The sequence below is a fragment of the Oncorhynchus masou genome, chromosome 3, assembly GCF_036934945.1.
Source record: "Oncorhynchus masou masou isolate Uvic2021 chromosome 3, UVic_Omas_1.1, whole genome shotgun sequence".
Taxonomy (NCBI): domain Eukaryota; kingdom Metazoa; phylum Chordata; class Actinopteri; order Salmoniformes; family Salmonidae; genus Oncorhynchus; species Oncorhynchus masou.
The window spans coordinates 14,846,323-14,871,985 of NC_088214.1; the positions used below are offsets into that span (position 1 = coordinate 14,846,323).

The 25,663-nt window shown below is 49.0% G+C and overlaps 2 protein-coding genes across 14 annotated transcripts in view; one reads left to right on the forward strand and one right to left on the reverse strand.

Moving 5' to 3' along the window:
* The window catches only part of LOC135510862 (dynein, cytoplasmic 1, intermediate chain 2a-like), a 27,574-nt gene extending 16,617 nt beyond the window's left edge, over positions 1–10,957 (forward strand). For 3 of the 12 annotated variants that reach the window (XM_064932174.1, XM_064932159.1, XM_064932167.1), the window contains exons 2-16: positions 1,123–1,243; positions 1,438–1,567; positions 2,054–2,183; positions 3,867–3,929; positions 4,511–4,635; positions 4,743–5,085; positions 5,543–5,642; positions 6,185–6,310; positions 6,549–6,695; positions 6,932–7,045; positions 7,186–7,319; positions 7,633–7,777; positions 7,847–7,987; positions 8,220–8,345; positions 8,461–10,957. In XM_064932174.1, coding sequence (XP_064788246.1) covers positions 1,124–1,243; positions 1,438–1,567; positions 2,054–2,183; positions 3,867–3,929; positions 4,511–4,635; positions 4,743–5,085; positions 5,543–5,642; positions 6,185–6,310; positions 6,549–6,695; positions 6,932–7,045; positions 7,186–7,319; positions 7,633–7,777; positions 7,847–7,987; positions 8,220–8,345; positions 8,461–8,574 — 2,058 coding nt within the window. In that variant the 5' untranslated portion in view covers position 1,123 and the 3' untranslated portion in view covers positions 8,575–10,957. The remainder of the gene's footprint in view (positions 1–1,122; positions 1,244–1,437; positions 1,568–2,053; positions 2,184–3,866; positions 3,930–4,510; positions 4,636–4,742; positions 5,086–5,542; positions 5,643–6,184; positions 6,311–6,548; positions 6,696–6,931; positions 7,046–7,185; positions 7,320–7,632; positions 7,778–7,846; positions 7,988–8,219; positions 8,346–8,460) is intronic. The other 9 variants (XM_064932206.1, XM_064932221.1, XM_064932237.1 and 6 more) reach the window with 9 other exon arrangements.
* Positions 10,942–25,663, reverse strand: part of slc25a12 (solute carrier family 25 member 12) — a 26,610-nt gene continuing 11,888 nt past the window's right edge. For both annotated transcript variants that reach the window (XM_064932140.1, XM_064932148.1), the window contains exons 7-18: positions 25,449–25,587; positions 24,638–24,731; positions 24,413–24,497; positions 21,529–21,613; positions 18,422–18,580; positions 16,236–16,288; positions 16,016–16,096; positions 12,894–13,034; positions 12,653–12,791; positions 12,398–12,556; positions 12,206–12,296; positions 10,942–12,122 (exon numbers count right to left, since the gene is read on the reverse strand). In XM_064932140.1, coding sequence (XP_064788212.1) covers positions 11,903–12,122; positions 12,206–12,296; positions 12,398–12,556; positions 12,653–12,791; positions 12,894–13,034; positions 16,016–16,096; positions 16,236–16,288; positions 18,422–18,580; positions 21,529–21,613; positions 24,413–24,497; positions 24,638–24,731; positions 25,449–25,587 — 1,446 coding nt within the window. In that variant the 3' untranslated portion in view covers positions 10,942–11,902. The remainder of the gene's footprint in view (positions 12,123–12,205; positions 12,297–12,397; positions 12,557–12,652; positions 12,792–12,893; positions 13,035–16,015; positions 16,097–16,235; positions 16,289–18,421; positions 18,581–21,528; positions 21,614–24,412; positions 24,498–24,637; positions 24,732–25,448; positions 25,588–25,663) is intronic.

The window sequence follows — 25,663 nt, forward strand, 5'->3', positions numbered from 1 at the left end:
TGTATGGATCTGTAACTGCTACAATAAGGCACCATAGCTGTATGGATCTGTAACTGCTACAATAAGGCACCATAGCTGTATGGATCTGTAACTGCTACAGTAAGGCACCATAGCTGTATGGATCTGTAACTGCTACAGTAAGGCAACATACAGTAAGGCACCATAGCTGTATGGATCTGTAACTGCTACAGTAAGTCACCATGGCTGTATGGATCTGTAACTGCTACAGTGAGACCCCATAGCTGTATTGATTTGTAACTGCTACAGTAAGGCACCATAGCTGTATGGATCTGTAACTGCTACAGTAAGGCACCATAGCTGTATGGATCTGTAACTGCTACAGTAAGGCACCATAGCTGTATGGATCTGTAACTGCTACAGTAAGGCACCATACAATAAGGCACCGTAGCTGTATGAATCTGTAACTGCTACAGTAAGGCACCATAGCTGTATGGATCTGTAACTGCTACAGTAAGGCACCATACAATAAGGCACCGTAGCTGTATGGATCTGTAACTGCTACAATAAGGCACCATAGCTGTATGGATCTGTAACTGCTACAATAAGGCACCATAGCTGTATGGATCTGTAACTGCTACAATAAGGCACCATAGCTGTATGGATCTGTAACTGCTACAATAAGGCACCATAGCTGTATGGATCTGTAACTGCTACAGTAAGTCTACCTTTTTCATTTGAATTATTCTTTCCCGCTGAAAGATAAAGGCCATATGTTTCGAAAGCCACATCGCAGGTGATGGTTATTCCATTTTCTAAACATTAATACACAGCTTCGGTGTTGTAGTTCACATGAGGCAGTCATGGGCGAAGCTAATGGCTGAGAACTGAAGGGAGAAGGCAGAATGCCGCCTAGAGTTTTCGAGCGCTAATAACAACCCAGCTTAACATAGGCATAGCATAGATACTGTCACTACTTTGTTTCATACTTTACATTTCACAGATAAAGGACACATTGTCATGAATAGTTGTCCCTTTGTGTTCACATGGTTCCAGTGTGACACCCCCAGTAGCTACTATCCACACACACACACGTACGCACGCACACACACACATCTTCAAACTCATATTGACTTGTTCTCTCTCTCTCCCTCTCTCTTATAGCATGGCAGATAAACAGGATAAGAGTGAGCTGAAGGCGGAGCTGGAGAGGAAGAAACAACGCCTGGCCCAAATCAGAGAGGAAAAGAAGAGAAAGGAGGAGGAGAAGAACAAGAAGAAGGATGTGAGTAGAGAGAAGAGAAGAATGATGTAGAACCTGCTGACTGCTGGCTTGATGCAGAGGAGTGGCGGCTATCAGTATATGATTATTACAGTATCATGTTATAGCCAACATGCAGTATTTATTATATTACTGTCTCCCTGTCCCTGCCATTCAACAAATCCCCTCACGTTACCTCGCCCCCCTTCCCCCTGTAGGGATCTGACTCTAAGCGGGGAGGGGAGGGGGGTGCAGCTGGGGCACCAGACTCATCTGACCTGGAGAAGAAGAGGAGAGAGGCTGAAGCTCTACTGCAGAGCATGGGGATCGCCCCTGATATAACCAATGGTAAGGAGACACACACACACAGTTTGTATTCTAATTTAACATTCATCGTCTGTGTTTAACATTTGGGTGTTACACCAATATAATTTCCTTGTCCTGTCTTGGTTTTGTTGAATTGTTAAAGAATTCTTCACATCTTTTCTGTTGTTTTCTCTTCTGGTTTTGATTCAACCTTTCAGCATGAAGCCTCAGCATGTCACTTACACCTACTTTTCTCTCTTCTCCTTTTATTTATTTTCCTTTTTTGTATCTTCTCCCTTTTTTATTTTATGACTAACCAACTGATCACTCACTCCCACTCCTCACTCCCTCCACCCTCCCAGGACCTCCACTCCCTCCCTCCACAGCCCAGGACCTCCACTCCCTCCCTCACAGCCCAGGACACTCACTCACTTCTTCACAGCCCAGGACCACCACTGGCACTTCACAGCCCAGGACCACTCCTCACTGGCTTCTTCCCCAGGACTCACTCACTCACTCACTCAACAGCCCAGCCTCTGAGAGTAATAACAGAGGATACGTGTTTGTTTCACTATCTAGTCCCCGCCCCTATGTCTCCCTCAGCCAAATCAATGTGCAGCGAGACAGGAAGCCAGGACTCTGGAGATGGAAACTCTAGGTATGTGTGTCTATGTGATTAACTACACTGAACAAAAATATAAACACAACATGTAAAGTGTTGGTCCCATATTTAATGAGCTGAGATCCGAGATATTTTCCATCAGCACAAAAAGCTTATTTCTCTCAAATGTTGTGCAAAAATGTGTTTACATCCCTGTTAGTGAGCATTTCTCATTTGCCAAGATAATCCATCCACTTGACAGGTGTGACATATCAAGAAGATGATTAAACAACATGATCATTACACAGGTGCACCTTGTGCTGGGGGCAATAAAAGGCCACTCAAAAATGTGCAGTTTTGTCACACAACACATGCAGATGGCATGTTGATGGCAAGAATGTCCACCAGAGCTGTCGCTAGATAATTTAATGTTAATTTCTGTACCATAAGCTGCCTCCATTGTCGTTTTTTTAAACAATTTGGCAGTACATCCAACCGGCCTCACAACCAAAGACCACGTGTAACCACGCCAGCCCAGGACCTCCACATGGGCTGGCGTGGACCTCCACTGGCTTCTTCACAGCCCAGGACCTCCACTGGCTTCTTCACAGCCCAGGACCTCCACTGGCTTCTTCACAGCCCAGGACCACCACTGGCTTCTTCACAGCCCAGGACCTCCACTGGGTTCTTCACAGCCCAGGACCTCCACTGGCTTCTTCACAGCCCAGGACCTCCACTGGCTTCTTCACAGCCCAGGACCTCCACTGGCTTCTTCACAGCCCAGGACCTCCACTGGGTTCTTCACAGCCCAGGACCACCACTGGCTTCTTCACAGCCCAGGACCTCCACTGGCTTCTTCACAGCCCAGGACCTCCACTGGCTTCTTCACAGCCCAGGACCACCACTGGCTTCTTCACAGCCCAGGACCTCCACTGGGTTCTTCACCTGTGGGATCGTCTGAGACCAGCCACCCAGACAGCTGATGAAACTGTGGGTTTGCACAACCAAATCATTTCTGCACAAACTGTCAGAAACCTCAGGGACGCGTGCTCGTCATTCTCACCAGGGTCTTGACCTGACTGCAGTTCGGCGTCGTCACTCACTTCAGAGGGCAAATGCTCACCTTCGATGGCCACCGGCACAATGAAAAAGTGTGCTCTTCACAAATAATTGGATTCATCTGTGCCGGGCAGATGTCAGAAAACGCGTATGGCTTCGTGTTGGGAAGCATAATGCTGATGTCAACGTTGTGAATGAGATGTGTCAGGCTGCATGAGGCAAATGTTGGTCACACCAGATACTGACTGGTTCTCTGATCCACACACCTACCTTTTTGGGGGGGTTTCTGCGACCAACAGATGCATATCTGGATTCCCAGTCATGTGAAATTCATAGATTAGGGCCTAATTAATTAATTTCTTTCATTTGACTGATTTCCTTATATGAACTGTAACTCAGTAAAATCTTTGAAATTGTTGCATGTTGCGTTTATATTTTAGTTCAGTGTATTTCCTGGCTCAGTATTTATTAACAACAGGTTTGTAAATTCTGACTTGTCTGCTTTCTCTCTTTCACTTCCCACTCCACCTCTCTCTCACTCCCTGTTGTTTTCTCTTTTTCTCTCTCGCCATCTCTCTCTCCGCTCCCTCTCCTTCTCTGTCTACTTCTCTCTCATCTAACTTTTCTCTCCTGCTCTCCCCCTCTCTGCTTCTCCCCGGTGGTGCGTTGTGGCTGTATCAGGACGTTACACTGGGATCCTGACCCCTCTACTCTACAGCTGCACTCTGACTCCGACCTACTGGGGTACTGCTCCTCACTCTCTTACTATCTAAGACATATTCCCTACTTGGCTGGGGTACTGCTCCTCTCTCTCTTACTATCTAAGACATATTCCCTACTTGGCTGGGGTACTGCTTCTATCTCTCTTACTATCTAAGATATATTCCCTACTTGGCTGGGGTACTGCTCCCCTCTCTCTTATTATCTAAGACATATTCCCTACTTGGTTGGGGTACTGCTCCTCTCTCTCTTACTATCTAAGACATATTCCCTACTTGGCTGGGGTCCTACTCCTCTCTCTCTTACTATCTAAGACATATTCCCTACTTGGCTGGGGTACTGCTCCCCTCTCTCTTACTATCTAAGACATATTCCCTACATTCCCTGCTCCTCTCTTCTGTTCCTCCTGGTCTTTCCTGGTGGACATGTTTGCATCATGCACATTGCTGTCTGCTAGCGCATGTAGAGTGTTTGTCTTTCTGATGGTGTATTTGGATGTGGAAGAGACTCTGACCTTGTGTATGTGTGCATGAGAGAGTCTGTATAATCTTGTGGCTGTGTTTTTAGGTTTGTATGTGTCTCCCTGACTATGTATGTGTCTCCAGGCGTGGTTTGAGGCTTGGCATGGCAAAGGTGACCCAGGTGGATTTCCCACCCAAACAGTCTGTGTCCTACTCCAAGGAGACACAGACCCCCACCTGTACACAAACACACACACAGGACAAACCAGGTAGTCCTTGTGTTTTATGTGTTACCAGCAATTTACAGACTTTTAAAAGTATGTTGTGTTGTTGTGAGCATGATATTGAACCTGTGTGTGTGTGTGGGTGTTTGTAGCGGAGGAGGAAGAGGAGGAGGAGATGGCTGAGCCCAAGCCAGCAGAGGAGTCCCAGGAGGAGAAAGCTGATCAGGAGGAGAAGCAGGAAGAAAGTGAGACTGACTTTAACCTCTTACCTGTAAATCGGCTAGCCCTGCCTACACCACAGCTGATATTCGTGTGTGTGTGTGTGCTTGTAGTCACTCCCAAAGATCTGACTGAAGAGGAGAAGATGCAGCTTCTCCACTCAGAGGAATTCATGGCGTTCTTCGATCGAGGGAGCAGGATTGTGGAACGGGCTCTGTCTGAACGAGTAGACGTCTGCTTTGACTACAGCGGCCGAGACCTGGAAGACAAGGAGGGGTGAGGCACCACAAACTGTCAAATAATAATATTATTATTATTAGTCATACACACACACTTCCCAGCTGGTATAAAAGGTGCAGCTAAATGATTGTGTGCTAGCTCCCTCAACATTTTAGTACAATAATCAATATCAATAATAACTACAAACACCTCCTCTCTCACTAACGGCCTCTCTCTCCCCTCCTCTCTCCTGTCCCACTCTCCTCTCCCCCTTCTCCCCCACCTCTTCTCTCTCCCCTCCTCTCTTCCCCTTCTCCCCCACCTCTTCTCTCTCCCCTCCTCTCTCCTTCCCCTCTCCCCTCTCTCCCATCCTCCTCCTCTCTACCCCGTCCTCCTCTCTACCCCCTCCTCTCTCCTTCCCCTCTCCCCCTCCTCTTCTCTCTCCCATCCTGCTCCTCTCTACCCCCTCCTCCTCTCTACCCCCTCCTCTCTCCTTCCCGTTCTTCTTTTCCAGTGAGATGCAGGCAGGGGCTAAGATGTCTCTGAACAGGGCATTCTCTGACGAACGTTGGTCCAAGAACAGGGTGGTCACCTGTCTGGACTGGTCTCCTCAGGTAAGACAGTGTGTACTGATTGTAAATATACACTGAGTGTACAAAACCTGCTCTTTCCATGAAATAGACTGACCAGGTGAAAGATATGATCCATTATTGATGTCACTTGTTAAATCCACTTCAATCGGTGTAGATGAAGGGGGGACAGGTTAAAGAGCATTGAGACATGGATTGTGTGTGTGCCATTCAGAGGATGAATGGGCAAGACAAAAGTTTGAAGTGCCTTTGAACAGGGTATGGTAGTAGGTGCCAGGTTCACCGGTTTGAGTGTGACTGGAACTGCAACGCTGCTGGGTTTTTCGTGCTCAACAGTTTCTCGTGTGAATCAAGAATGGTCCACCACCCAAAAGACATCCAGCCAACTTGAAACAAGTCAACATGGGTCAGCATGCCTGTGGAACACTTTTGACACCTTGTAGAGTCCATTCCCCGACCAATTGAGGCTGTTATGAGGGCAAAAGGAAGGTGTTCCTAATGTTTTGTACACTCAGTGTAACTGTCGGATTCATATTAACCTTGTGTTCGACTCCTGTTTGATTCAGTACCCTGAGCTGCTGGTGGCCTCCTACAACAACAACGAGGATGCTCCTCATGAGCCTGACGGAGTGGCTTTGGTCTGGAACATGAAGTTCAAGAAGACAACACCTGAATACACCTTCCACTGCCAGGTACACAAACGCATGAACGCGCATACCACACACCAGGGGAGGCTGCTGAGGGGAGGACGGCTCTGGAACGGAGTGAATGGAATGGTATAAAACACCTGGAAACCATGTGTCTGATGTATTTGATACCATTCCACTGACTCCACTCCAGTCATTACCACAAACCCGTCCTCCCCAATTAAGGTGCCACCACACACGCACACTGCTCTGCGAAAATCCTTTTCTTCTGCCTGTCCTCCAGTCTGCAGTGATGTCAGCAGCGTTCGCCAGGTTCCATCCTAACCTGGTCGTGGGTGGGACTTACTCAGGCCAGATTGTCCTATGGGACAACAGGAGCAACAAGAGAACACCTGTACAGAGAACTCCTCTTTCTGCATCTGCTCACACGGTAACACACGCAGAGTGCTCAATAGCTTTCAAATTGTGAAGTTATTTACATTATATTAGCTTACAAGCTACTGTTAGCTACTGACATTTGTCATACGCTCTTAACAGGAGCCACTAGGGTTAAGTGCCTTGCTCAAGGCTCAGGTATTCAAACCATCAACCTTCCAGTTACTCTTAACCACTAGGCTACCTGCCGCCCATAGAGACTGAACAGTGTCTGTGTTCTGTGATGTTCAGCACCCAGTGTACTGTGTGAACGTGGTGGGGACCCAGAATGCTCACAACCTCATCAGCATCTCCACTGATGGAAAGATGTGCTCCTGGAGCCTGGACATGCTGTCTCAACCACAGGTACGACTGCAGTGTGTGTGTGTGTGTGTGAGTTCTAGGACATCGCAGAGCTAGTGTTTTGTCAGTCTTAATGCTGTGTGTGTGTGTGTGTGTGTGTGTGTGTGTGTGTGTGTGTGTGTGTGTGTGTGTGTGTGTTCCAGGACAGTCTGGAGCTGGTGTTTAAGCAGTCTAAGGCAGTAGCAGTGACCTCCATGGCTTTTCCGCTGGGTGATGTGAACAACTTTGTGGTCGGGAGTGAAGATGGATCAGTCTACACCGCCTGCCGTCACGGGAGGTACGTACGTGAGTGTGTGTGATTTGGGAGGTACGTGAGTGGGTGTGTGTGTGATTCGGGAGGTACTTGAGTGAGTGTGATTCGGGAGGTATGTGAGTGTGTGTGTGAGATTTGGTAGGTATGTGAGTGTGTGTGTGTGATTTGGTAGGTACGTGTGTATGTGACTTGGTAGGTACGTGAGTGTGTGTGTGTGTGTGTGTGATTCGGGAGGTACGTGTGTGTGTGTGTGATTTGGTAGGTACGTGAGTGAGTGTGTGATTTTATTTGACGATGGGGAGTAACGATTGATTTGTGCACATGTTCTGTGTTACAGTAAAGCAGGTATCAGTGATGTATTTGAGGGACATCATGGTCCGGTCACTGGGTTGAGCTGTCACAGTGCTGGGGGTCCTGTGGATTTCTCCCATCTGTTCATCTCTGCCTCCTTCGACTGGACCGTCAAGCTGTGGACCACCAAGGTAACGCACACACACAGAAACATCAACCCCACCTCATTCTCTAACAGTACCCTCTCTCTCTCTCTGTAGAGTACCCGTCCTCTGTATTCATTTGAGGACAGCTGTGACTATGTGTATGATGTCATGTGGTCTCCCACACACCCCGCCCTCTTCGCCTGTGTAGACGGATCTGGACGCCTGGACCTGTGGAACCTCAACAACGACACAGAGGTACACACACCAGAGGAGGCTGGTGGGAGGAGCTATAGGACGGGCTCATTGTAATGGCTGTAATGGAACGGTATTAAACATATGGAAACCTCATCTGACTCCGTTCCAAAATTTCCATTCCAGACATTACAATGAGCCCGTCCTCCTATAGCTCCTCCCCCACACACATTCATACACACGGTACAAACAAGACATGCAATGAACAATTCAACATAAACACTGTGTGTCCTAGGTGCCCAGTGCAAGTGTGTGTGTGAATGGGTCTCCTGCTCTGAACCGTGTGCGGTGGGCTCACTCAGGGAGAGAGATCGCTACAGGAGACTCAGACGGACAGGTGCTGGTGTATGACGTAGGGGAGGTGAGAGATCTACTCCTTCACCCATTCATTCATCTAGTAAAACCCTTATATTGCTGCACTGAAATAAATCACCTGTCATACCTGCAATTTGTTTCACCTGTGTGTGTTTCCACAGCAAATCTGTGTGCCCAAGGCAGATGAATGGACCCGTTTGGTACACACGCTGGTGGAGATCAACGAGAACCGTGATGAAGGAGAGGAGCTGGCCGCGCAGCGCCTCGTCGCCTGATCACCATGGTAACCACTCCCCTCCTGCACTCGCTTCCAAATCCTCCCTCCAGTTGGAACAGGAGTGATGTTTATCCTCTCAGGTTCTAGAACATTTGCGTGTTCTGTCCACAGCTCTTCCCTAAATATGCAAAACTTTGTACCTTTTTACTACTTTGCAGCTCTTGTGTGTATTCCCTAAAGGCTGACCATGTGGGTTTAATGGGGAAGACAAAGAAATAGGATGACCCATTCCAACATTTATAGACTAGGGCAGCAATGTCCTTAGATTTTATTTATCCTTGCTCTTATTTATCATATGCGGTTGCACATATTTTAAACATACTACATATTTAAACGTGTCTACGGATAGCTTTACTAGTAAATCCCATAACATTAGCACTACACCTAAGCTCATACCACTACAAGACAAAGTGCTTTTTAAACTTTCCTTGCCTTGACTGAATATGTTAGTGGTTTTTGAATAAACCAAAGTCAATGACTTTATCCATTTAAAAATGTATTGTACCCGTAGGTCTCAAAAGAAACCCAGTGTCTCTCTCCTTCCTGAAAGGAGGTTAATGAAGTATTTCCTCATATGAAGCCATAGATCCATACAGAGTTTGGCCAACTATTCACCATGTTGGCACCAAATGCACCACATTCTAATTAGCATTTCAACTAGACTTTTGTTGTGGGAACATTGTCCATTCCACAATTCTCTGGTACTCTTTCCAACAAACTCTGTATATATACACACAACACATTCAGAAAGTATTCAGACCCCTTGACTTTTTCCACATTGTGATGTTACAGCCTTATTCTAAAATGGATTAAAGCCCCCCCCCCCCCCCCCCATCATTCTATACACAATATCCCATAATGACAAGGTAAAAACAGGTTTTTAAAAATGTATAACTGAAATATCACATTTACATAAGTATTCAGACCCTTTACTCAGTACTTTGTTGAAGCCCCTTTGGCAGTGATTACAGCCTTGAGTCTTCTTGGGTATGACGCTACAAGCTTGGCAGACCTGTATTTGGGGAGTTTCTGCAGATCCTCTCAAGCTCTGTCAGGTGGGATGGGGAGCGTCGCTGCACAACTATTTTCAGGTCTCTCCAGAGGATGTTCGACTGGGTTCAAGTCCGGGCCACTCAAGGACATTGAGACTTGTCCCTAGCCACTCCTGCGTTGTCTTGGCTGTGTGCTTAGGGTCGTTGTTCTGAAGGAATGTGAACCTTCACCCCAGTCTGAGGTTCTGAGTGCTTTGGAGCAGGTTTGTGTCACGGATCTTTCAGTTCTTTGCTCCATTCATCTTTCACTCAATCCTGACTAATCTCCCAGTCCCTACCGCTTAAAAACATCCCCACAACATAATGCTGCCACCACCATGCTTCACCGTAGGGACGATGCCACGTTTCCTCCAGACGTGAGGCTTGGCATTCAGGCCAAAGAGTTCAATCTTGGTTTCATCAGACCAGAGAATCTTGTTTCTCATGGTGCGAGTCCTTTAGGTGCCTTTTGGCAAACTCCAACCGGGTTCTTTTGTGCACCTTTTCCTGAAGAGTGGCTTCTGTCTAGCCACTACCATAAAGGCCTGATTGGTGGAGTGCTGCAGAGATGGTTGTCCTTCTAGAAGGTTCTCCCATCTCCACAGAGGACCTCTGTCAGAGTGACGATTGGGGTTCATGGTCACTTCCCTGAGGCCTTTCTCCCCCGACTGCTCAGTTTTCCTGGGTGGTTCAAAACTTATTCAATTTAAGAATGGAGGCCACTGTGTTCTTGGGGACCTTCAATGCTGTAGACATTTTTTGGTACACTTCCCCCAGATCTGTGCCGCCAGAATCCTGTCTCAGAGCTCTACAGACAATTCCTTCCACCTCATGGCTTGGTTTTTGCTCTGACATGCACTGTTAACTGTGGGACCTTATAGACAGGTGTCTCTTTCCAAATCATGTCCAATCAATTGAATTGTAGAAGTTGTAAAAACATTAAGGATGATCAATGGAAACAGGATGCCCCTGAGCTCCATTTCTAGTCACATAGCAAAGAGTCTGAATACTGAATACGTAAAACGTAAATAAGGTACTTCATATTTTTTGGGTACAAAAAAAAAAAAATGTTTTGCTTTGTTAATATGGTGTATTAATGAGTAAAACCTTTCATTTAATCAATTTTAGAATGAGGCTGTAACGTAACAATGTGGAAAAGGTCTGAATACCAAATGTTCTCTGTGCTCCTTAATGATTTTGATATGATAGGACATTTTGTAAAATTGTATTAGTATAACATGAAGTTACCAAGTCTAGTATTATGCCAAAACTCCTGGTAAGGTTTTGCTTGTCCCTTTTTGCTGTTCATTCCCCTTGAAATAAACACTAACCTCTAGAATGAAAACCATACATATGCTTTATTTATTTCAATAAAATACACAATGAATTGAAATGGATTTAAGTTATCTAATCATTTGCTCATGATTCTCCTCAATAAACACTTATGTTGAAAAGGTCTGTACATCAGTGATTCTCAAGAGACAGAGAGTCCCAACGTCATTCTAACATAACAGTAACGTCACTCCGACGTTACAGTCACGTTGCTTTCTAACATTACTGCAACACTTCTGTAACCAAAATGTTTCTCTCATTATCCTCATGGTGTTGCTCTAACGTTACCATAACATTGTCCAACCTTACAGTAACAATTCCTTTCCAGCAGTGTCACATCTCTGTACAGCAGATCTACAATATGTACAGTAACTTCCTGTGCCATGCCCAATCAGAGTAAAGCCTTACACACGCTGTCCAATCAAATATCCCCTACACACTGTCCAATCAAAGTAGCCTTACACACAATGTGCATCCGAAAGAAATCCTAGAAAATCTAAATCAGTTATTATTGAGAAGAGAGGAGCCACCAGAGAGCGAGAGCGCAGCGTGGGGGGAGGGGGAACTGGAATGTGTGTGTGGGGGGGGAGGCGAGGCTCCTTTTCAAATACATGTTTCAGATGAAAAGAAGGATGAGAGAAGAGGAGCATGCAGCCACTGGAGATACAACACAGTGCAATGTTCAGGTTACTGACTGAGCTTTAACTATTGATCTTACAGTCAGCTCTCCAGGACCAGGGAGAGAGAGCACTGAATTAGTCCCTGGGAGGAGTGGGGAGCAGTGTGTACGTCTGTGTGTATGTCTGGTTACATGGACCCTGGGAGTGTGTGTGTATTTCTGGTTAAATGGCCCTACAAACAGTGTGTGTGTATTAGTATGTATTTATTTTGCATGGCCCCTGGGAGTGTGTGTCTAAGTGTATACTCCCTAGTGGAGTGGGCAGGTAGTTAAAGGCCCAGTCTTTAGGGGGCAGCAGCCTCCTCTTGAGTGGAGGCAGAAGAGGTATCATGGTGAATGGAGACCACTCCAGAGGACTTGAACTTGGGCAGGTGGAGGCCAAACTTGTTCTCCACGCCAGCAAAGGTGGCCGTAGCCAGACGGTAACCGCCCACGTGGTCAGCACTGACCGGAGGAAGCTCCGAGATACGAGACTTAGGAGTGGGCTCAGACCCTGACGGACGACTGGAGAGAGAAAGATGGGGAAATGGGGGACATTGTATGATAACTTGTGTTATAATGGGGAGAGTGTGTGTGTGTGTACTTACTGCCCTCCGAAGTCCACATTTAACCACCGCTGTAGAAGCTCATAGGTCACCAGAGTCACCCCAAACTGAGGAGAGGATCGACACATACGAGCTGGGGAGAGAGACAGAGTAAGCAAATTCCCATTTCCACACACACACACACACACACACACACACACACACACACACACACACACACACACACACACACACCTCCAGCTCCCTTCCACAGTGCTCTGAATCCCTCCTCATGCATGATTTTCCTGAAGCAGTCCGTGACTCCAGTGTAGGTGGTCTGTCCCGCCCTCGCTGCTACCTGCAGGCGCGTCTTGATGACATCAGCAGGCGTCACCAGGGAGGCAGCAGGGATACCTGGGAAATGGAGTCAAAGGGTATCACCTGTGGCTATGACTTTTTGACAGTCAAATAAAATGGAATTGAATTGCATCGCTCGGTAGGTGTGTGTACCGCCGATGGCTCCAGCAGCTAACAGCTGTAATGCGCCCAGTCTTCCCTGTTCGTCGGCGAACTGAGCCTTGGTGTGGGCGTACACTGGGAAGAAGATGGCTGAGAAAGGGATGTCTCTCAAGAAACACGCTTTAGCACCCTACATACACAAAGGGTAAGTGACAGACATTGTCAATCAAAAGGCCTTTGTTTCTCAAAATACAAGCACAATGCCACCAGACGTAAATGGTCAAACACACACCTTGTAGAGGCCGAACAAGCCCAGGTCTCGGATGACACTGAGGGCGCTGATTCTAGGTCCTGTGGTGATCTCTCCTGCCACCTGCAATCTGATCTTGACTATCTCCAGCGGGTTAGTAAAGACCACCTGGGAACCCCCTGCCTGCGGAGAGAGAGACATAGGGGACATGAGGGAGGGTTGCTACCACAGCCTCCCATTTAGAATGAGCGGGGTTTAGGGTGGGGAAGTTTGAGTGAGATGGAACAGACTTGTTTATGTGCTGCTGTGCGGTTTGTTGCTAACGTTTCATGCTGCAAACCCAGCTTCAGACGCAATCGTTAGGCACGGGTAATTTATGTGTAGGAAAGGATGAAACAGAATCTGTGCCACCAGTAAGTACAGATAGTAGTATAAATCCCCTCGCACAGTCCCCGCAGCCAGACAACTTTCTCATGGCTTCTGGAGGGAAATTCTGTAGGAATGTTCAACCGGTGTCGCTCATTCAGCCGACAGAAACTTTCAATTGGTTCTCCCCTTTAAGCAAAGAGTCAGAGTCTACTCTATCCGTTACAGGGTCTGAGACACCGAAGCCCCCCACCATTAGCTCTGACAAATTGAACACCCTAGTCATTGACGACTCCATTACCCGCAGTATTAGATTTAAAAACAATCCAGCGATCATACACTGTTTACCAGGAGGCAGGGCAACCGACATTAAGGCTAATCTGAAGATGGTGCTGGCTAAGGCTAAAAACTGGCGAGTGTAGAGAGTATAGAGATATTGTTATCCACGTCGGCACCAACGATGTTAGGGTGAAATAGTCAGAGGTCACCAAGCACAACATAGCTTCAGCATGTAAATCAGCTAGAAAGATGAGTCGGCATCGAGTAATTGTCTCTAGCCCCCTCCCAGTTAGGGGGAGTGATGAGCACTATATCAGAATCTCAATTCAATCGCTGGTTGAAAAAGTTTCTGCCCCTCCCAAAAGATTACTTTTAGATAATTGGCCCTCTTTCTGAGACTCACCCACAATCAGGACCTTCACTCCTCCCTAGCTGGAGGGGTGCTCTCATCTTATCTATGAACACAGACGGGGCTCTAACTCCCCCAGCTCCACAATGAGATAGCCTGCTGCCTGGCCTGCACCCTGCTAGCTTAGTGGAGTCTGCCACTAGTATAGTCAGTGTTGTCAGCTCAGCTATCCCCATTGTGACAGTGTCTGTGCCTCGATCGAGGTTGGGCAAAACTAAACATGGCGGTGTTCGCCTTAGCAATCTCGCTAGAATAAAGACCTCCTCCATACCTGTCTTTATTGAAAGAGATTGTGATCTCACATCTCAAAATAGGTCTACATAATGTTAGATCCCTCACTTCCAAGGAAATAGTCAATGATCATAATCTTGATGTGATTGGCCTGACTGGAACATGGCTTAAGCCTGATTAATTTACTGTGTTAAATGAGGACTCACCTCCTGGTTACACTAGTGACCATGTCCCCCGTGCATCCTGCAAAGGCGGAGGTGTTGCTAACATTTATGATAGCAAATTTCTATTTTCACCCCAAAAATGACTGGGTTTTCATCTTTTGAGCTTCTAGTCATGAAATCTATGCAGCCTACTCAATCACTTTTTATAGCTACTGTTTACAGGCCTCCTGGGCCATATACAGCGTTCCTCACAGAGTTCCCTGAATTCCTATCGGACCTTGTAGTCATGGCAGATAATATTCACATGGAAAAGTCCACAGACCCACTCCAAAAGGCTTTTGGAGCCATCATCGACTCAGTGGGTTTTGTCCAACATGTCTCTGGACCTACTCACTGGCAGTCATACTCTGGACCTAGTTTCGTCCCGCGGAATAAATATTGTGGATCTTAATGTTTTTCGTCATAATCCTGGACTATCGGACCAAGATTTTATTACGTTTGCAACTGCAACAAATCATCTGCTTAGACGAGAGGTCGACCGATTAATCGGAATGGCCGATTAATTAGGGCCGATTTCAAGTTTTCATAACAATCGGAAATCGGTATTTTTGGACACCAATTTGGGTGATTTAAAAAACAAATAATATATATATATATATATATATATATATATATATATATATATATATATATATATATATATTACACCTTTATTTAATCTTTATTTAACTAGGCAAGTCAGTTAAGAACACATTCTTATTTTCAATTACGGCCTAGGAACAGTGGGTTAACTGCCTCGTCCAGGGGCCATTCCGATTAATCGGTCGACCCCTACAAGACACAGGCCTCCTTACTGTCCCTAGAATGTGGGGGAGATCTTCGTGGGCTATACTCGGCCTTGTCTCAGCGTAGTAGGTTGGTGGTTGAAGATGTCCCTCTAGTGGTGTCCGGCCTGTTTGGCCCTGTCCGGGGGGTATCGTCGGACAGGGCCACAGTGTCTCCCGATCACTCCCGTCTCAGCCTCCAGTATTTATGCTGCAATAGTTTGCGTCGGGGGGCTAGGGTCAGTCTGTTATATCTGGTGTATTTCTCCTGTCTTATCCAGTGTCCTGTATGAATTTAAGTATGCTCCCTCTAGTTCTCTCTCTCCTCTCGGAGGACCTGAGCCCTATGACCATGCCTCAGGACTACCTGGCCTGAAGACTCCTTGCTCTCCCCAGTCCACCTGGTCATGCTGCTGCTCCAGTTTCAACTGTTCTGCTTGCGGCTATGGAACCCTGAACTGCTCACTGGACGTGCCACCTTGTCCCAGACCTGCTGTTTTGGACTCTCTCTCTATCGCACCTGCTGTCTCTAACTCTGAATGATCGGCTATGAAAAGCCAGCTGACATTTACTCCTGAGGTGCTGACCTGTTGCACCTTCCACAACCACTGTGATTATTATCTGACCCTGCTGGTCATCTATGTACATTTGAACATCTTGGCCATGTTCTGTTATAATCTCCACCCGGCACAGCCAGAACAGGACTGGCCACCCCTCATAGCCTGCTTTCTCTCTAGGTTCTGGCCTTTCTAGGGAGATGTTCCTATCCACTGTGCTTCTGCATTGCTTGCTGTTTTGGGTTTTAGGCTGGGTTTCTGTACAGCACTTGTGTGACATCAGCTGATGTAAAAAGGGCTTTATAAATACATTTGATTGACCAGTCTTACTCACACAGGCTCCAGCCAGCACCTCCGCAGCAAAGGGAATGGTGTCGCCTTTACCCGTGAACTTATCTCTCACAAAGTCATTCACCTACAGGGAGAGAGGGGGTAGAGAGAGAGGGGGAATCAGCAGAGATACTACAGAGGGAATTGTCAGGAACCTCTTAGAAAGAATTTAGTGTTAATTAGTGATTGGCTGAGTGAACAGGAGGGAGAGGAGTTTGACTCACTGTGAGTTTGATGGCCTTCTCTGGAGCCACGCCTATGAGCTGGGGAAGAAGACCTGGAGAGCAGCATGGGAGATTGAGTCCACACATGACATGAACCACATCTCACGATGACTAGTTTCTCAGGGTAGAAGGAGAGAAGGGAGAAGAGTGCAGGGATGAGAATGAAGGAAAGGGAAGAACTAAAAGGACCAAGGAAGAAGTGAATGGATGGATGCAGGTTTAGTGTTGCAGTGTGGGTGAGCCAACACTAGATGGGAGCCTTCAGTCCTTTTCCCATTAACAGAAGAGAGAGCAGAAGGAGGAGAGCAGTGAAAATAAACAAAAAAAGAAACGTCCCCTTTTCAGGACCCTGTCTTTCAAAGATAATTTGTAAAAATCCAAATAACTTCACAGATGTTCATTGTAAAGTGTTTAAACACTGTTTCCCATGCTTGGGATGAACCATAAACAATTAATGAACATGCACCCGTGGAACGGTCGTTAAACCACTAACAGCTTACAGTCGGTAGGCAATTAAGGTCACAGTTATGAAAACTTAGGACACTAAAGAGGCCTTTCTACTGACTCTGAAAAACACCAAAAGAAATATGTCCAGGGTCCCTGCTCATCTGCGTGAATGTGCCTTAGGCATGCTGCAAGGCGGCATGAGGACTGCAGATGTGGCCAAGGCAATAAATTGCAATGTCCGTACTGTGAGACACCTAAGACAGCGCCACAGGGAGACAGGCAACAACAACTGCCCGAGTTACACCAGGAACGCACAATCAGTGCTCAGACAGTCCGCAATAGGCTGACAGAGGCTGGACTGAGGGCTTGAAGGCATGTCTGGTCAGGGCGTGCCTTACAACATCACCGGCAACAACGTCGCCTATGGGCACAAACCCACCGTTGCTGGACCAGACAGGACTGGCAAAAAGTGCTCTTCACTGATGAGTCGCAGTTTTGTCTCACCAGGGGTGATGGTCGGGTTTGCGTTTATCGTCGAAGGAATGAGTGTTACACCAAGGCCTGTACTCTGGAGTGGGATCGATTTGGAGGTGGAGGGTCTGTGTGTCACAGCATCATCGGACTGAGCTTGTTGTCATTGCAGGCAATCTCAACGCTGTGTGTTACAGGGAAGACATCCTCCTCCCTCATGTGGTGCCCTTCCTGCAGGCTCATCCTGACATGACCTTCCAGCATGACAATGCCACCAGCCAAACTGCTCGTTTTGTGTGTGTGGGGAGGGGGGGGGGGGGCAGTCCCCCCAGAAATGTCCAGGAACTTGAAGGTGCCTTGGTGGAAGAGTGGAGTAACATCGCACAGCAAGAACTGGCAAATCTGGTGCAGTCCATGAGGGGGAGATGCACTGCAGTACTTAATGCAGCTGGTGGCCAACCCAGATACTGACTGTTATTATTCCATTTTTGTTAGTCACATGTCTGTGGAACTTGTTCAGTTTATGTCTCAGTATTTGAATCTTGTGATGTTCATACAAATATTTACACATGTTAAGTTTGCTGAAAATAAACGCAGTTGACAGTTAGAGGACATTTCTTTTTTTGCCGAGTGTAGGTAAAAGAGCAGGATATGAAAAATGTGGAACAGGAGAAAAGAGTGGAGGAGACAGGGATAGAAAGAGAGATAAAGAGCAGAAGAGATGGATAGAGGGGAAAACAGCAGCCATGAGGGGAAGAAGAGTGATCAGGAAAGCAGCCATGAGGGAAAGAAGAGCGATCAGGAAAGCAGCCATGAGGGGAAGAAGAGCGATCAGGAAAGCAGCCATGAGGGAAAGAAGAGTGATCAGGAAAGCAGCCATGAGGGGAAGAAGAGCGATCAGGAAAGCAGCCATGAGGGAAAGAAGAGTGATCAGGAAAGCAGCCATGAGGGAAAGAAGAGCGATCAGGAAAGCAGCCATGAGGGGAAGAAGAGCGATCAGGAAAGCAGCCATGAGGGGAAGAAGAGTGATCAGGAAAGCAGCCATGAGGGGAAGAAGAGTGATCAGGAAAGCAGCCATGAGGGAAAGAAGAGTGATCAGGAAAGCAGCCATGAGGGGAAGAAGAGTGATCAGGAAAGCAGCCATGAGGGGAAGAAGAGCGATCAGGAAAGCAGCCATGAGGGGAAGAAGAGCGATCAGGAAAGCAGCCATGAGGGAAAGAAGAGTGATCAGGAAAGCAGCCATGAGGGGAAGAGGTGTCTGTCCGTACCTCTGTAGAAGCCGAAGAAGCCTTCATAGCGCAGCACCTTCTTGGCACAGTCAAAGCTGTTCTTGTACATCAGTTCTCCTACGAACGAGCCTGTACTCCTCTGGTTCTGCATCCTGGTCTTAACCAGGTCTATAGGATACACCGCCGTGGCTCCCGTAGCTACACACACAGTCTTGTTTTACTAACCTTGTGAGGACAGTTGATTCCTACTCAAAATCCTATTTTCGCTAACCCCAAAACCTAACCTTAACCCCAAAACCTAACCTTAACCCCTAAACCTAACCTTAACCCCTAAACCTAACCTTAACCCCTAAACCTAACCTTAACCCCTAAACCTAACCTTAACCCCTAAACCTAACCTTAACCCCTAAACCTAACCTTAACCCCTAAACCTAACCCTGAACCTAACCTTAACCCTGAACCTAACCTTAAACAAGCAAATAAAAACATTGTTTTTATTTTTGGTTGTTGTATTTTACCCCCTTTTTCGATCTCGTCTCATGGCCGGCCTGCCCCAAGAGCTCGATGAGCCAAGTAAAGCCCCCCGGCAAAACCCTTGCCAAACCCCCACGAAGCTGGGCCAATCGTACGCTACCCTATGGGACTCCCGATCACGTCCGGTTGTGATACAGCCCGTGATCGAACTGGAAATATTTAAAATGTACTATCCCTTACCTGAAACCTTACCCCCATCCCTTACCTAACCCAGTCCCTTACTGCATCACCCCCTCCCCAGTCCCTTACTGCATCACCCCCTCCCCAGTCCCTTACTGCATCACCCCCTCCCCAGTCCCTTACTGCATCACCCCCTCCCCAGTCCCTTACTGCATCACCCCCTCCCCAGGCCCTTACTGCATCACCCCCTCCCCAGGCCCTTACTGCATCACCCCCTCCCCAGTCCCTTACTGCATCACCCCCTCCCCAGTCCCTTACTGCATCACCCCCTCCCCAGTCCCTTACTGCATCACCCCCTCCCCAGTCCCTTACTGCATCACCCCCTCCCCAGGCCCTTACTGCATCACCCCCTCCCCAGTCCCTTACTGCATCACCCCTCCCCAGTCCCTTACTGCATCACCCCCTCCCCAGGCCCTTACTGCATCACCCCCTCCCCAGTCCCTTACTGCATCACCCCCCCAGGCCCTTACTGCATCACCCCAGGCCCTTACTGCATCACCCCAGGCCCTTACTGCATCACCCCTCCCCAGTCCCTTACTGCATCACCCCCTCCCCAGTCCCTTACTGCATCACCCCCTCCCCAGGCCCTTACTGCATCACCCCTCCCCAGGCCCTTACTGCATCACCCCTCCCCAGTCCCTTACTGCATCACCCCCTCCCCAGTCCCTTACTGCATCACCCCCTCCCCAGTCCCTTACTGCATCACCCCCTCCCCAGTCCCTTACTGCATCACCCCCTCCCCAGTCCCTTACTGCATCACCCCCTCCCCAGTCCCTTACTGCATCACCCCCTCCCCAGTCCCTTACTGCATCACCCCCTCCCCAGTCCCTTACTGCATCACCCCCTCCCAGTCCCTTACTGCATCACCCCCTCCCCAGTCCCTTACTGCATCACCCCCTCCCCAGTCCCTTACTGCATCACCCCCTCCCCAGTCCCTTACTGCATCACCCCCTCCCCAGTCCCTTACTGCATCACCCCCTCCCCAGTCCCTTACTGCATCACCCCTCCCCAGTCCCTTACTACATCACCCCCTCCCCAGTCCCTTACTACATCACCCCCTCCCCAGTCCCTTACTGCATCACCCCTCCCCAGTCCCTTACTGCATCACCCCCTCCCCAGTCCCTTACTGCATCACCCCCTCCCCAGTCCCTTACTGCATCACCCCCCCCAGTCCCTTACTACATCACCCCTCCCCAGTCCCTTACTGCATCACCCCCTCCCCAGTCCCTTACTGCATCACCCCCTCCCCAGTCCCTTACTGCATCACCCCCTCCCCAGTCCCTTACTGCATCACCCCTCCCCAGTCCCTTACTGCATCACCCCCTCCCCAGTCCCTTACTGCATCACCCCCTCCCCAGTCCCTTACTGCATCACCCCTCCCCAGTCCCTTACTGCATCACCCCCTCCCCAGTCCCTTACTGCATCACCCCTCCCCAGTCCCTTACTGCATCACCCCTCCCCAGTCCCTTACTGCATCACCCCCCCCCAGTCCCTTACTGCATCACCCCCTCCCCAGGCCCTTACTGCATCACCCCCCCCAGTCCCTTACTGCATCACCCCCTCCCCAGTCCCTTACTGCATCACCCCCTCCCCAGTCCCTTACTGCATCACCCCTCCCCAGTCCCTTACTGCATCACCCCTCCCCAGTCCCTTACTGCATCACCCCCTCCCCAGTCCCTTACTACATCACCCCCTCCCCAGTCCCTTACTGCATCACCCCTCCCCAGTCCCTTACTGCATCACCCCCTCCCCAGTCCCTTACTGCATCACCCCCTCCCCAGTCCCTTACTGCATCACCCCCTCCCCAGTCCCTTACTGCATCACCCCTCCCCAGTCCCTTACTACATCACCCCCTCCCCAGTCCCTTACTGCATCACCCCCTCCCCAGTCCCTTACTGCATCACCCCCTCCCCAGTCCCTTACTGCATCACCCCCTCCCCAGTCCCTTACTGCATCACCCCCTCCCCAGTCCCTTACTGCATCACCCCCTCCCCAGTCCCTTACTGCATCACCCCTCCCCAGTCCCTTACTACATCACCCCCTCCCCAGTCCCTTACTGCATCACCCCCTCCCCAGGCCCTTACTGCATCACCCCTCCCCAGTCCCTTACTGCATCACCCCCTCCCCAGTCCCTTACTGCATCACCCCCTCCCCAGTCCCTTACTGCATCACCCCCTCCCCAGTCCCTTACTGCATCACCCCTCCCCAGTCCCTTACTGCATCACCCCCTCCCCAGTCCCTTACTACATCACCCCCTCCCCAGTCCCTTACTGCATCACCCCCTCCCCAGTCCCTTACTGCATCACCCCCTCCCCAGTCCCTTACTACATCACCCCCTCCCCAGTCCCTTACTGCATCACCCCCTCCCCAGTCCCTTACTGCATCACCCCTCCCCAGTCCCTTACTACATCACCCCCTCCCCAGTCCCTTACCTCCAGCAATTGAGCCCAAGCTGAAACGGTAGGCTGACTCTGCAACCTGCAGCAACACTGACCTGGAACCATCACCCTGGCTCTGCTATAAAGGGACAGGGAGAGAGAGAGTCACACATGCATGCTCATTTACTTGAGCGCACACACACACACACACTAGCACAACCACCCGCACACCCGCACACCAGCACACACACACACACCAGCACACACACCAGCACACACACACACACCAACACACCAGCACACACACCAGCACACACACACACACACCAGCACACACACACACACCAGCACACACACACACACCAGCACACACACACACACCAGCACACACACACACACCAGCACACACACACACCAGCACACACACACACACACACACACACACACAAGCACACACAAGCACACACAAGCACACACACACACACACACCAGCACACACACACACACACACACCAGCACACACACACACACACACACACACACACACACACACACACACACCAGCACACACACCAGCACATACAAACTGAAAGAGCGAACCACTGCTTTTAATCAGGGCAAGGCGACCGGAAACATCACCGAATACAAACAGTGTAGCTATTCCCTCCGCAAGGCAATCAAGCAAGCTAAGCGTCAGTATAGAGACAAAGTAGAGTTGCAATTCAACAGCCCAGACATGAGAGGTATGTGTCAGGGTCTTCAGTCAATCACAGACTACAAAAAGAAAACCAGCCCAATCGCAAACCCCGATGACCTGCTCCCAGACAAACTAAAAGACTTCTATGTAAGAATGCTGTTCAGATTACAGCTCAGCATTTAACACCATAGTACCCTCCAAACTCGCCATTAAGCTCGAGAACCTGGGTCTCGACCCCGCCCCGTGCAACTGTGTCCTGGGCTTTCTGACGAGACGCCCCCAGGTGGTGAGGGTAGGAAACAACATCTCCACCCATTGATCCTCAACACTGGGGAAAAGATGGTACGTTTTAAGTTCCTCGGCGTACACATCACGGACAAACTGAAATGGTCCACCCAGACAGACAGGGTGTTGAAGGCGCAACAGCGCCTCTTCAACCTCAGGAGGCTGAAGAAATTTGGATTGTCATCACTCAAACTTTTACAGATGCACAATCGAGAGCATCCTGTCGGGCTGTATCACCGCCAGGTACGGCAACTGCTCCACCCACAACCGTAAGGCTCTCAAGAGGGTAGTGAGGTCTGCACAACGCATCACCGGGGCCAAACTACCTGCTCTCCAGGATGCCTACACCACCCAATGTCACAGGAAGGCCATAAAGATCATCAAGGACAACAACCACCCGAGCCACTGCCTGTTCACCCTGCTATCATCCAGAAGGCGAGGTCCGTACAAGTGCATCAAAGCTGGGACAGAGAGACTGAAAAACAGCTTCTATCTCAAAGCCATCTGACTGTTAAACAGCCATCACTAACATTGAGTGGCTGCTGCCAACATAATGACTCATCTCCAGCCACTTTAATAATAAAAAATGTGATGTAATAAATGTATCACTAGTCACTTTATATAATGTTGACATACCCTACATTACTCATCTCATATGAATATGCTGTCCTCTATACCATCTACTGTATCTTGCCTATGCTGTTTGGCCATCGCTCATTCATATATTTTTATGTACATATTCTTATTCATTCCTTTACACTTGTGTGTATAAGGTAGTTGTTGTGAAATTGTTAGGTTACTTGTTAGATATTACTGCATGGTTAGAACTAGAAGCACAAGCATTTCGCAACAGTCACATTAACATCTGCTAACCTTGTGTATGTGACAAATAAAGTTTTATTTGACACACCCACACACACTAGAGCCCGCGCACACACTAGAGCGCGCGCACACACTAGAGCCCGCACACACACTAGAGCCCGCGCACACACTAGAGCCCGCGCACACACTAGAGCCCGCGCACACACACACACACACACACACACACACACACTAGGGCACACACACACTAGGGCACACACACACTAGGGCACACACACACTAGGGCACACACACACTAGGGCACACACACACTAGGGCACACACACACACACTAGGGCACGCACACACACACACACACTAGGGCACACACACACACACACTAGGGCACACACACACACACACTAGGGCACACACACACACTAGGGCACACACACACACTAGGGCACACACACACACTAGGGCACACACACACACACACACTAGGGCACACACTAGGGCACACACACACACACACACTAGGGCGCACACACCCCCAACGCTCGCGCGCGCGCACACACACAGACCCTGGCGCGCACACAGACCCTGGCGCGCACACAGACCCTGGCGCGCACACAGACCCTGGCGCGCACACAGACACTGGCGCGCACACAGACACTGGCGCGCACACAGACACTGGCGCGCACACAGACACTGGCGCGCACACAGACACTGGCGCGCACAGACACTAGCGCGCACAGACACTAGCGCGCACAGACACTAGCACACACAGACACTAGCACACACAGACACTAGCACACACAGACACTAGCACACACAGACACTAGCACACACAGACACTAGCACACACAGACACTAGCACACACAGACACTAGCACACACAGACACTAGCACACACAGACACTAGCACACACAGACACTAGCACACACAGACACTAGCACACACAGACACTAGCACACACAGACACTAGCACACACAGACACTAGCACACACAGACACTAGCACACACAGACACTAGCACACACAGACACTAGCACACACAGACACTAGCACACACAGACACTAGCACACACAGACACTAGCACACACAGACACTGGCACACACAGACACTGGCACACACAGACAGGTCTCTTACCTGTTTCTGTATCTCAGCTAGGTGATAGGGCAGCGCTCCCTCCTCCAGTGGGGCGATCCTCTCAATGTCAGAAACGTTCAGACGTCTGAGGCAAAACACAGCACCATTACCACACAGTATTCAATAAGCTTGCCCCAGCATTCTGAACAGGTATGTTTGTGTAAGGCACACATATATTATGCATACAGTGCAAGGCTGAAGAGCAATACTCATGCATGTGTTTACCCAGAGTGGGAGTGAAGGCCTGATAACTGGTACAGGATGTCGATCTCCATGGGAGAGATCTGGCCAAACTTGTTAGCAGCAAAGATAAACTCCTCTAGAGAGAGGGAGATCAAGAGGGAGGAAGAGGGGAAGAGAAAAAGAGATGGTTAACAAGTCTGCATAACACAGACATACTACGTAGAGATTGAGAGAGCTCGCCAAGACTCTTCAACATGACAGTTCCTCTGCTGGCAGCTAACAGAGGACTGGGAAGGGTGATCCCACTACTCCTCTCACATGTCCGGAACAGGGTACTCCCCAGGATTTTTTAACACGGTGGTTCTGCTGAGTACGACCGGGGAGGAGACCCAGAGGGTGGTAGTGCCCCCCTTTGGACTCAGAGATTTGGCCGTTTAACACCTGTAACTGCCATTTCCCGCAATCTAGAGCAAAAAAGTGCCTTATGAGAAAAGCGCAACTAAAAAGCTAATATTAAATAAAAGTAGTTAATTTTTTATTTGTTTTATTACATAGTTGAGCAGCCAGTCCACAAAGGTGGAGCAGTGCCTCTCGCATTCTTTGGGGAGAACCCTGGTGTGTCGGTACAGTACAGTGTGTGTGGATGGGAATATATGTGTTCCAATCTAGTGACCAGTGTGTTCCAATCTAGTGACCAGTGTGTTCCCCCTAGTGACCAGTGTGTTCCCCCTAGTGACCAGTGTGTTCCCCCTAGTGACCAGTGTGTTCCCCCTAGTGACCAGTGTGTTCCCCCTAGTGACCAGTGTGTTCCCCCTAGTGACCAGTGTGTTCCCCCTAGTGACCAGTGTGTTACCTTTAGTGACCAGTGTGTCCTTGCGGCTACCGGCCAGTGTGCTGTAGATCTTGCGGATCAGCTCCATGTTGTTTAGGAGAGAGTTAAATGCGTTGAAGTAGGAGAAGCTGACCATGTGAGAGGTGCTGCCCCCCGCAGCCTGGGAGAACAATCACACAGAGGGTTAGAACAGCCAGGCCTCCCCCTGACCTCCCCAACACACCATCACATTTACA